The sequence below is a fragment of the Cervus canadensis genome, chromosome 10, assembly GCF_019320065.1.
Source record: "Cervus canadensis isolate Bull #8, Minnesota chromosome 10, ASM1932006v1, whole genome shotgun sequence".
Taxonomy (NCBI): Eukaryota; Metazoa; Chordata; class Mammalia; order Artiodactyla; family Cervidae; genus Cervus; species Cervus canadensis.
In genome coordinates this window covers 39892333-39904861 of record NC_057395.1, presented here as the reverse complement: position 1 = coordinate 39904861, position 12529 = coordinate 39892333, and the positions used below count along the sequence as shown (strand labels likewise).

Sequence of the window (12529 nt, the reverse complement as noted above, 5' to 3'; positions counted from 1 at the left end):
CTTCACTTCACTGGAGGTTAATACGCCAAGTCACATACAGGAGCAGGAGGAATCCAAACACTGGTAACAGCCACGGCAACTCTTGAAAAGCTGTGGCTCCTTTAGATGTGCTCTTCTGAGCTCGGCAGTGAAACAACTGCTTTTCGCTTGAGCCCCGCAGACCCCCAGGGCTCAACGTCCATCACTGGGAAAGCTGAGGGGTGGGGGCCGCAGGGAGGCTGTAATTGTCCTTGCTCCAAGCAGGGCTTCCTGGGTGGACTGAGGGTCCTTCATGGAACAACTGGTGCCACCTTAGCTTGGGAGCAAATTGCCAACATCTGCTGGATCATAGAAAAAGCAAGAGAGTTCCAGAAAAACATCTGCTTCATTGACTATGCTAAAGCCTTTGACTGTATGGATCTCAACAAACTGTGGAAAATTCTTCAAGAGATGGGATTACCAGACCACCTTACCTGCCTCCTGAGAAATCTGTATGCAGGTCAAGAAGCAACAGGTAGAACTGGACACGGAACAACGGACTGGTTCCAAATTGAGAAAGGACTACGTCAAGGCTGTATGTTGTCACCCTGCTTATTTAACTTGTATGCAGAGTACATCATGTGAAATGCTGGACTGGATGAAGCACAAGCTGGAATCAAGATTGCAGGGGGAATATCAGTAACCTCAGATATGCAGATAACACCCCTCTTACGGCAGAAAGCAAAGAGGAACTAAAGAGCCTCCTGATGAAAGTGAAAGAGGCGAGTGAAAAAGCTGGCTTAAAAGTCAACATTCAAAAAACTAAGATCATGGCATCTGGTCCCATCACTTCATGGCAGATAGATGGGGAAACAATGGAAACAGTGACATACTTTATTTTTGGGGGCTCCAAAATCACTGCAGACAGTGGCTGCAGCCATGAAATTAAAAGATGCTTCTCCTTGGGAGAAAAGCTATGACCAACCTAGTCAGTGTATTAAAAAGCAGAGACATTACCTTACCAAAAAAGTTCCATATAGTCAAATCTATGGTTTTTCCAGTAATCATGTATGGATATAAGAGTTGGACCATAAAGAAAGCTGAGTGCCGAAGAATTGATGCTTTTGAACTGTGGTGTTGCAGAAGACTCTTGAGAGTCCCTTAGACAGCAAGATCATACTAGTCTATCCTAAAGGAAATCAGTCCTGAATACTCATTGGAAGGACTGATGCTGAAACTGAAACTTCAATACTTTGGCCACCTGAGGTGAAGAGCTGATTCAGTGAAAAAGACCCTGATGCTGGGAAAGATTGAAAGCGGGAGGACAAGGGGACGACAGAGGATGAGATGGTTGGATGGCATCACCGACCCAATGGACATGAGTTTGAGTAGGCTCTGGGAGTTGGTGATGGACAGGGAGGCCTGGTGTGCTACTTGTCTCAAAGAGTCAGACATGGCTGAGCGATTGAACTGAACTAGCTCTGGGTGCAGACTGACAGGTCCAGGGTGTGACTATCTGCACCAGAGAGAACTTGCTGGGTCTGGGCTTCTGAACTCCAGGGTGGTGCTTGGTGGGGCTGGGGCCACACCAGCTGGGACACTCCGAATATTTTCACCTGATCCCTGACTTTGGAAATTACAGGAATATAGGATGCTTGAAAGGGTTCCCTTGTGGCTCAGCTGGTAAAGAATCTGTCTGCAATGTGGGAGACCTGGGTTTGATCCCTGGGTTGGGAAGATCCCCTGGAGAAGGGAAAGGCTACCCATTCCAGTATTCTGGCCTGGAGAATTCCATGGACTCTATAGTCCATGGGGTCATAGAGTTGGACATGACTGAGCGACTTTCACTCACTCACTCACTTACTCACTAGGCTGCTTGAAAAGCATGCGAGGTGTGTGGAGTCATCACAAGGTCTCCCTCAATCCTTCACCCCACTCAAAGCTCACTTTCCCTGTGAGGTGACCTTGTGTGCATATATGTGTAACACACCCCAAAGCTACTGGGTCAAGATTAAGGTGGGTAAGATACTGAATTTACAAACAAAATCTAAACAATTCCAGGTTTGTGAAATCACCCTGTAAATGCACACATTTAAATAAAAAGCAAAACCAAAAGCCTTTACTTCATCTTTTATTTCTTATAATTAATGGCTAATGAAAGAAAAAAGTGACTGTAGCACCTACTATTTTAAAGATAGCAACTGTAACTTAAGTGCTAACCTACACCATGAAACAGGGAGCCATCCCCCAGGCGGGTAGTGGGCGTTTTATTTAGGTTTCCCAAACCCAGTGACTACTAATCAATTTTATCACTGATCAAACACAGAAAAAAAAAAAAAACCCAAAGATGTCATTATTGTTCCCCGTAGCTGGAAAATTCCATAAACAATTTTCTCCATGTACACGATTCCTTGACTCAAACCAGAAGATAGCTACCAAAATACCCAGAAGTACAATTCTCAGAGGGGGCCCAGCCGCTTCCAAGGATTATCTGGCGGAAGGCCAAGGGGCAATGCAGCGATACAGGGAGTGTGCACAGTCTTTCCGGAGAGCAATGTTTATTGGAGGCTAAGAGATCACATGTTTATTCTTTCAAAATGGTAAATGGATGCTTTCTCCCTCAAATGAAATACAGGGAACCCCAAAAGCTAAGGCATGATTTAGGAATCTCCACTGGCATTCTCACTGCACACACACCCTGGGGGTACGTGGCCCACTCCCGCGGTGTGCCCCAGGGAAGCACTTGGCACACCAAGCCTCACTGCCCTGAATGTCTCAGGGCAAAGACTGAGCGTACTGCCCTGGACACAGAAGGTCCGAGAGTCAGCAACACTGTGGCAGTCCAGTGCTGCCTGCCCCTCATCCAGGGAAATGCCAGCCAAAGGTAGCAGAGCTGGTCTTTCATGGGCGCGAGTCAGATTCTTTGAATTTAACTTTTCTGGCTTCACCTTTTTGGTTGCAATAATTCCAACAAGTTACTGGTTGTGCCTGTGTTGATGCAGCTCTCAGACCCTGTGACACCTCATCTCAGGTCATAGCAAATAGCGACACGTCTTCCTGACTGTGAACAAGCGCTTCCTGTTCCAATGCGGCTTCCTGCCCCTAATCTAGTTTCTGGATATTCTGGCTCTTTTCCTTCTTTGTATATTCTTCCAGTCGAAGAAGCCACTTTGCCCAGTACTGGGAGCAGAGCTCGGCGTCCATGAAATGTGGGTGGGCGGGGGACCCGTCTTTGTAGGCCACCACGATCAAGCCGCACTGAACCTAGGAAAGAGCAGGGCGATTCCAGAGTTTGCAGCGGCACCAGGACTGAGGCTCGCTCCCTTCTCACTCCAGGGCAAGCCCAGAGCAAAACAATTAGCAGTGAGAGCTCCCACCTCAGTTTCTAAGACGGGCTGATGATACACAAGAACAGAAAGAAGAACATAAAGAACCCACTGTGATCATTAAAGAATTATTAACAACAAAAAGCCCAGGAAGTGGGGAAAGTGCTCTGTGAAGTGTAGAAGGACAGAACAGAGGAAGCGGTAGGATACACACAGGATAGAACTTGAAGGAGCTATGACCTGGCATGGGCAAAGCCTGAAGTAAGCCAGGCTCTGCGTCCTGACCTGAAAGCTGTAGTTGGCGTCGTGGTTCACGGCACCAACATACGCCACGACTTGCAGTGGGTTGTCAAACGTGTTTCGGATGAAAGGCTTTGGCTTCTCTGATGTCTTCCAATCAATCACACAAAGCTTGCCCCTAGAGAGAAACCAAAGGAAGCCCTTGAAGGTGACAGCTCAAACTGAGACTCTGTTAGGCTAACCCTCTTCTTACTATAGTTTGCTGCTTGTCACCTGATGACTATGGCTTCCATTCCCCCCAGTTCCAAGCAAGACAGCCCTCCAGAACTTTACTTGGAACTGAAGAGGTGTTGAGCCCCTCATTCAGGTCAGTGACGAGGTGTGAAGGGGTTCACCACAGGGCTACAGTGAGGGGCCAGGTGCCAGGGCTGGGAAACAGTCTCCCCAGAGCAAGCCTCTCAACTTTCTAGGCTTCTCTTTGGACCTCCACAGTTTAACAGTTGACAAGGGAATTGAAACTACATCTGCTAGTATGTTAATTGATTTTGCTTCAGACGTCTATCAGAATGAACCACAATAGACCAGCAGCAAAGTCCCCATTGTAAGGGACCAAGCATCAGGGCGCCTCAGAAACCAAAGCTGGAGTTCAAGTCCATCAATACTTAAAAGGTAGCAGCAATATGTAGAAAAACAAATGAGAAGACCTGCTTCCTGTCCTAAAAGTTTACACACAGGGCAGGGATATATTACTTTCTATTAGGGATCTCGGGAAAAGAAAAAAGTCCTGCCACATTTTTTTTTAGTAAAATAACCAGTACATTCCTCCCTCTCCCCCATCCTGGTGGGGTTTTACACGTGCCAACCGCACATGTCAAAAGGACTGCAGGGCGGATGAGTTGAGAACCAGTGACTCTCAAGCGCTCTTACTGCTCTGTCTTGACTTCAGGTTCAAAACCAGCTGTTCAGAGGGAGATCTTCCTGTTAACATAACCCTGAAGTTAGAACCTATGTAAGGTATTTATAAAACCAGGCTAGAGGAACACTGTCTAAAAGAAAGAAAATGTGAGCTATACACACCATTTAAAATTTTCCAAAATAAATAAATAAATAGGAAAATAATTAAGGAAAAAAAAAAATTTTTTCCAGTAGCTACATCCAAAAAGAAACTGGTGAAATTTTAACATTTTATTTAACCCAATATATCCAAAATATGATCATTTCAGTATATAATTAACATTAAAAAGTTGTTAATGAGATATTTTACATTCTTTTTTGTGCAAACTCACTGTTATCTAGTTTGTGTATTTACAGCACACGTCAGTTTGGACCAGTCCCAGTCAAGTGCTTAGTGGCCTGTAGGGCCCACTGCTACCCTACTGGATGGTGCAGATGTAGAGGTAGTATATCATCTTTGTAACTGTTTTCCATCCCATAAAGCTTGACAATCTCTGCAAATGAAGAGAGGCCTCAGCATCCCCAGAGGGCTACCATTCCCAGTTCTCTCCCTTGATAAAATAAAAATATCCTACAGTATCAAGTTCTGCCACGTACCACTGTTTCCATAAATGTACTATAACTTATAGAACTTAATACTATGGAAAAAAAAATCTTAATAGTATAAACCCAAATTAAAATTGCAATAAGACAGTCCACAAATAGCTCTTTAACAAATGAAAAGGTGCTTAACCTAATTTATTTTGAAACGCAGACTGAAATGACGAGACACAGTCTTAAAATACCCATTCCCTGTGACCCCACAATTTCCCTTTCAGGTCTGTACCATACAGCAATGGTTTGATATCCTGGGTGCAAGTGACAAGTGCCTGGAGAATTTAAGAACCATTCATGCCCAGGCCTACTTCAGATTGACTGGATTTATTCGTATCTCACAGGTCACTCACCAAAACAAACCGATGACCCTGTGCACCTGCCGAAAGAAACTGTCAGGACAGGACACGAGGAGACCTGGTCACTGCTGGTTTGTGACTGCGAAACTCTAGAAATAACCTGAGAGCGCCCAACATGGAAGTGGATACACTTCATTCACACTAAACAGCAGTTAAAAAGAGAAGAGGGTCAAAACAACAAGGCTAGCACTTTCTGAGCAGATAGTATGCATTTTAAGCACTGTACCAGGAATGTCTCATTTAACCTCTGTAACAAACCTGTGAGGTAGGTACTATTATTTGCCCTATTTTACAGATGAACAAATGGAGGTACAGAGAAGCTAAGTAAGTAGCCCATAGTTAAGAAGAAAAACCCAGAAACCAAACTCAGGCAGCGTGTCTCCAGAGCCCAGTATCGTTTAACTAGAGTTCCATGGGTTATACTGACAGATTTTGCCCCCACCCTCTTTATTGCTCGCATGCTTTTTTGGGGAATACGGATATCTACAGGTTATATCTACCCTTGAAATCTGGAGTAAGTGGGGAAAACAGTAACAGCAGCAACTTAAAGATCACAGGAAGTTTTAGTGAGCTCAGCATTTCTCTGCATGTCAAACACTGCATGGAAGCCTTGAAGAAAGTTGATTTTCAGGGCCAATAGACCAAGGTGTCATTTTTAACAAAATAGGAAAAACAATGCAGGAATCAAATTGGATCTTATGGCTGGTACCTTGCCTGAGGGTGGGGAGCGGGGGGACATGCTGGAAAACAGGCCATCCTAGCCATACTGGACAGTTACACCTTTCTTCTGCCAAACACCCTGACTTGGGCACATAGATTGACAAGGATGACGTGGCTCTCACCTGATGTGACTTTGCACAAGCTCTACCTTGAAGCAGGAGTTGAGAGGAAAAACTAGTGCTGGATGGGAACCATGCGTCCCATCCACAATTAATTTGTCCCATCCACATTTGATGTGAAAAACCAAATATACTTACTGATAATCAGCCACACAGTCCAGCAGACCCACATACTGTAAGGTCTCATGTTTAACTGCACTTTCCAGGGCCCGCACTCCACTGATGTCTTTCAAAACATGCTGCACACTTTGGACATAGCCAGATTCAAGGAGACTCTCATCTCTCTCTTTTAAGTTCCCCTGGGGTGAAAGTATGCTTTCCAAGGCTCCATGAAACTGCTTCCCTTGTAAAAACATGTCTGAAAAGAAAATCAGAGGAAAGGGATAACAACAAAAAATACCCCAAACAAAGCTAGTACTAAAGAACAAATACTCTATAAGACTCTGAACAGTGAAATTAAAAATCACATGAATTTCCTTTAAGTGATAACCTCTAAGACACCATATTTCAGCCTCCTGTGAAACCTAAGAATGCACTTTGAGAACAAAAGGGACTAGAAGAGTTTAGATAATACAATGGATTAAAATGAAGCATTTCTAGTAGAATTAGGCCAAAGCTAGAATTGAAGATTTGGGGGCTGCAGGATCATAACTAGTGAATTCACATAGCACTGTGAATTTTAGAATTCATTTAATGTAGGTAACCAGTAAGTTAACCAGCTATGATAGTTGTTAGACATTTAGAGAACTGCACTTGTTTATAGTTCTTTTTACAACCAAATCTGACTTATGAACACTGGTGGAGGCGTCCTTTACCAATAGGCTTAGTGACAGGAAAGGCATGAAAATCAAGGCATGCAGGAATTAACGTTATGGGGCTTGGGGGAGGGGAGGAAAACATGACATTCTGCACCTGCGCTTGCTTTTAGGATGAAGGCAGCCTGAGATAGTGGCTCTGTCCTCATTTTTTTTTTCCTCATACACTTTTAAGTTAAGAAAAGAGAACACAAACATATTCAACAAGTTCAAGATACACTATATATTCACTTGACTCTTGATTAAGGAAGGAAAGACAGAGGGTGTTGCTATACTAAGCGCTAAGTTTGGCACTTTCAAACTGTTAACTTTGAAACACAGCAACCTGGCAAGATAAGGATCTTCTCCCCCATTTTAATGAGGCCTAGGCAGTGCTATTAAATTGCCCAAAGCAAAAAGCGGCATGGGCCTGGCCCCAGAGTCCATGCTCATTTCAGCCCGTCACCCAGTAGAGCAAGAAGGAAACTCAGGGGCCATCAGGTAGAGCGACACACAGAAACAGAGGAGCAAATATATGTGCTTGGAGACACGCCCACAGAAAATGGGGAAAGTCATCTCAGCTAATGAGGCAATGGCAAACCATATTACCTTTGCCAAGTAGTTTTTACAAAGATTTTGAAAGGTCAGTTTTATTACTGGCAAAAAATGGAATTGCTTTGGGGACACGACCTAGAAAGTGAAGTGAAAGTCAGCTGAGGACCTAAGTTATTCCACTCCGAATTTACCTGCCTTAATTGGACTTATCAGTACATAAAAGGCCTACAAATGTTTAAGACTTATGGAATTAAAACCCAGGGAAAAGAAGTGTAGTTTTCATCTACAGATTAGCTTTAATGAAGCAGAACACAAACACGTTAAAAACAGGAAGGAAAAAAACGGCTTTATCAAGAGCCAAGCTAAGAGACAACCCATTCTCCACTGCAGTCTTTACTCCCTGGCGAGCTCTTCACATGTAAGGTGCAAGGCAACAAACATGAGGATCTGGGTTACAGGATCCCTTAGGATTGTAAAGCTAAGAACATTAAACATGATTCAACTTGTGAAAATAAATTCTAAAAGATTTAAGAGTTATTGCAGATAGCAATTAAGTTACAGTGTTCCTTGAATAAATTAAAGGAATAAAAGTGCAGTGTTTTCAAGTCTTATATTAACAACAAAAAAATCATGAATCTCCTATATTCTAACTGACAAGCATGGATATTTTAGAATTAAAAAAAATTCAATGTAGCAAAAAGAAGAAAAAAAAGGAAAATATAAACCCCAGCTTTCCCACTAGGATCAACACAAGTATAAATCAAAGTCAGACTTTCTTATCCTCCACAATCTTCAAAAGGTAAATTGGTGCTTGGGAAACTGACCCTATGTTTTGGGGGTTTTTTTGGTCACACTGTGCAGCATGTGGCATCTTAGTTCCCTGACCAGGGATGGAACTAGCGCTGCTGCAGTGGAGCCACTGGACTGCCAGGGATGTACCTTCCTGCTCTTTTTCTTTCTTCTTTTTTTTGGGCCATGACATGAATCTGTACATGACTGCCCCATTATTAAAAAAAAAAATTAATTTTGCCTGTTTAAGGTTGATCCTAAATTGACGGAGAAATCATATCATAGTAATCTAGATCTATAAAGTTGATTTCATGGAGTCAACCAGTTTTCTCTCCGCCTGGGATAGTGGGCTGGCTCAAACCAAATAACTCCTCTCCTTTATGAAGGAGCCAGCAAAGTACTTCCTTCCTTTGTGCCAAGAGCTACAGACCTAGGTACGCAACATCCCAGCAGGTTTCTTAGATTCCCACAAGCTGTGATAGTTCTGGTTTAAAGAGAATAAAACAAAACCAAACCAAACTTTCCATAGGAAACAATATCCATTTTAAATTCTACTGTTTCAGATAAAAAACTTAAAATGCCACTAAAATATTTTTTAAAAATGTTGCTCGTTTAACAAGCTGAGAAATTTGGTGGTGGTTACTACTTAACTATATTAAGAGGGCAGTCAGCCCTGGCATGTGGTCCTTGGCTGAGGCAGCTGAGGAATTTATATGGGGCTTGATAATTTTCACCATATCCAAATGCCACCTAAATACTTAACATTTTTCCTTTAAACCACATGTGACCACAGGTTTAATGTGTTACGCATACACATATCTTTGTTCTAAGATGCCTCAAAATAAGTATTACTCCTATATTAAAGTGCTTCTGGACCACTACGGGTGCATGTCCTGCTCTCTGGGAAGTGTGGGCTAAAAAGGATGCTCAGTGTAAACTTAGCTTTAACAACTGTGATCCTGCTGGGGAGCAGCGAATTCACCTGTACTAACGGTCTCTTCTTTCATCCTGCTTTTGGGTGGAATCTATTTTATGAAAGCTATTTTCCTTGGTTGTCCAAGTTAGTGAGTTAGGACAGGAGTTGTAGGCTCTGAACATCTACCTCAGTTTACTAAGATCTAAATACAGATCACATGTTCTGACTTATTGCCAGTCTTTAAATTTATGAGTAAGCAGAACAAGCGGGCATTTACTAGATACTGAACAGAATGCCTATCAACAACTAGAACTCCATTATGTGATTATCGACTATTCCATTAAAAAAAGAACCAGGAAATTCTAATACTTAAGTCTATAGCTTATAAAACAATGAATTTTGTACATCTTTTAGTCAGAGTATTTGATCTCTCTGCTTTAATTTTATCTGTAAAATGGGGATAATGGTATCTGTGCTTCATAGGGTTGTCGTGATAATAAAGTGAGTTATAAAAAACGCTGTTAATACTATCATCTGAAAGCAGCTCCTCACTAGCTATAGTGGTGCCTTCTACTCTGGGAAACATAATAACCGTAAGAATCAGGATTGAGAAGATTACTTGAAGTATATTCGGCAAAGCCATCCTCTCCCAGTTCCAGAATCATGCGCTGCCTCCACTTCTCCAGGTAGAAAGTCTGTTCTGACGTCATGGTCTGCTGCAGGACTCGGGTCACGCTTGGTATTGCATTCCTTTGAAAAGGGATTTTCAGAGGAACTGAAGGATCCCTTGCTGGGTCTGGTTTTATGCTTTTCTCTGGATTGAACAGAGGAAACCAATTTTGTGGAACTGCTTCTTCTTCTTGCTTTGGGGCCTTACTCTTACTCACCGGTCCATAGAGTAAAGCGTCTTCCTCGAACAGAGACTGTGGAGTCCGAGCATGGCCTTTGAACGACAAGACAGACCTGACCAAATCAGAGTATTTTTCCTGGTCCACTTGTTCATAAGGGTTCACTCTTTTCTTCCGGCCACACAAATAAGAGGAAGTGGAGAAAACAACACGGGGGGCTGTTTCTACAAAAAGCCTCTTTGAATTTTGAAGCTGCCTGCAGATGGTCTGAAATACCTTCATCTTTAGACTTTTTTTCACTTCCCTCTGGTATACTTGTAACGTTGAAGGCCTTTTTAATTTTTGCTTTCCTATCAAAGAGAAAGTGGTATTAGATATTAGATGTGTTAAACGTTTGAAGCATCAAAGTGAAAGCTGCAACAGTATGCTATTGCTCTTTAAAATTGTATTCAATAAGCTTTTTCAACATTTTTTTTTTCCCCAACATGTTTAACAGAACAAACCTGACTTTTCTATTCCTTTAATTCTAACCTTAGTTCCCTGCCAGGGCTTAATGCGGGCTTTGCACCTTTTGTAGGAGAATGTTATGCCTACAGCCTGGAATATACAGGAGGGCCCATTCTCAGAATTCTGATCTTTTAAGGTACTCTTTTCCAAGCATAAAAAGTTACAGAACAGAAAATAATTGTCTTGTTTGAGGTTTTTAGGAGCATTGTGACCAGACCTCCCTGGGCAGCTACAAGAACAAAGGATTCCTGCACCAAGAAGTTTGCAACAACCAGCAACACTCCCTCTTCTTTTAGGATAAAAGAAGTCTCAATTCTAACTCTGGAAAAATGGCTCTTTGGGGCACTAGTCCACCATCCTCTGGGTCTGCTGGCTTTCCAAATCAAGTTGCTATTCCTTGTCCCAAAAGCTTATCAGTCAATCTCTTGTCTTGTCCTGCAGCTGAGCTTGGAATTGGTACTATTTGTACAAAACTACTTCTGAAGAACCAGCATTTGTTAAATGTGAAATAGTAGACAGCATAGCACAAGGTGTCCCTAACATTCACTATGGTGCCAACTGCCGCCTGTGAAGGGAGCTCTGTGTGATACAAAGAAACACAGGACAGGAGGCTACAGGAGCCTGGTGGTCACACTTAGCAGTTTAACCACTAATCCCTAAACATCAGATTTCTAAAAAAAAATTTTTATTGGAGTATAGCTGATTTACAATGTTATATCAGTTTCAGGTGTAGAGCAAAGTGAGTCAGTTATACATAAACATATATCCCTTATCTTTAAGATTCTTATCCCATATGGGCCATTGCAGAGTATCGAGTAGTCTTCTGTGCTTTACAGCAGGTCCTTGTTTGCCTATGTGCTGTGGTGTCCGACTCTTTGCGACCCCATCCATGGACTCTCTAGGCAAGAATACTGGAGTGGGTTGCCATTTCCTTTTTCAGAAGTAGTGGGGTATGTGTCACAACCTTTTCAAATTGTGGTGCTGAGAAGACTCTTGAGAGTCCCTTGGACAGCCAAGAGATCAAACCCAGTCAATCCTAAAGGAAATCAACCTTGAATAGTCACTGGAAGAGCTGCTGCTGAAGTTCCAATAGTTTGGCCACCTGATGTGAACAGCGGTCTTTCCAATAAGACCCTGATACTGGGAAAGACTGAGGGCAAAGGAAGCAGGGGGTAACAGAAGATAAGCCGGTGAGATAGCATCACCGTCTGAGCCACCAGGGAAGCTCACGTCACGAACTTGATGGGCATGGATTTGATCAAACGCCAGAAGACGGTGGAGGCCAGAGGAGCCTGGCGTGCTGCAGTCCACCGGCTGGGCTGCAGTCCACGGGTCGCAAAGAGTCGTGCACGACTGAACAAGAGCAACAATATGTCACTCCCAAATCTCCCATTTATTCCTCCCCCCTTCTCCCCAGGTAACCATAACATTGAAAACCAGACTCTGAAAGTAGCATGGAGGGAGAGCTCTTATCTAACCCCTCACACCCGCTACAGCGGGAGCCGCTAGGATCCACTCAAGACTGGGCACTCGCGCTCCCGACCGGTCTGAACCGCCAGGGGCGGTCAGTAGCGCCCCGCCGCCCTGTACGCGCTTCGGCGGAGCCCCACAGGAACAGGCCGGCGGCGGCCCCTCGCTCGAGAATCATGGTAGGGAACAGCCGGCAGGTAGGTACCTCAGAAACCGGTGCCCTCCGCTAGCTTCAGCGCGCGAACGACCCCGCGGGCCGGTTCTTTCGTCCGTCCCGCGCTTTGCCCTCAGGCTAGGCCCCGCCCAGGCACGGCGGCTCTAGCAAGCATTGCGGCGCTCATGCCCCGCCCCATCCCTGGACGCCCCCAGATCCGTCCATT

At 43.7% G+C, this 12529-nt stretch overlaps 1 protein-coding gene across 1 annotated transcript; it reads right to left on the bottom strand.

Annotated features, from left to right (window-relative positions):
- Positions 1-2073: 2073 nt before the first annotated feature.
- On the bottom strand, positions 2074-12519 carry MGME1 (mitochondrial genome maintenance exonuclease 1). The gene is made up of 5 exons (XM_043478838.1): positions 12355-12519; positions 9944-10522; positions 6409-6628; positions 3570-3702; positions 2074-3222 (listed from the first exon to the last, which is right to left on the bottom strand). Exons 2-5 carry the CDS (start codon positions 10452-10454, stop codon positions 3061-3063), a joined length of 1026 nt encoding a protein of 341 aa, XP_043334773.1. The 5' UTR covers positions 10455-10522; positions 12355-12519; the 3' UTR covers positions 2074-3060.
- Positions 12520-12529: the final 10 nt, after the last annotated feature.

Bases quoted from the DNA above. Each gene is read 5' to 3' on its own strand.
- MGME1 (XM_043478838.1), bottom strand. From the start codon at position 10,454: ATGAAGGTATTTCAGACCATCTGCAGGCAGCTTCAAAATTCAAAGAGG. The intron at 3,703-6,408 runs GTAAGTATATTT...GTTTCTCTCTAG, and splicing joins GACTGTGTGGCTGATTATCA to GGGCAAGCTTTGTGTGATTG. The intron at 3,223-3,569 runs GTCAGGACGCAG...GCTCTTTCCTAG, and splicing joins ACGCCAACTACAGCTTTCAG to GTTCAGTGCGGCTTGATCGT.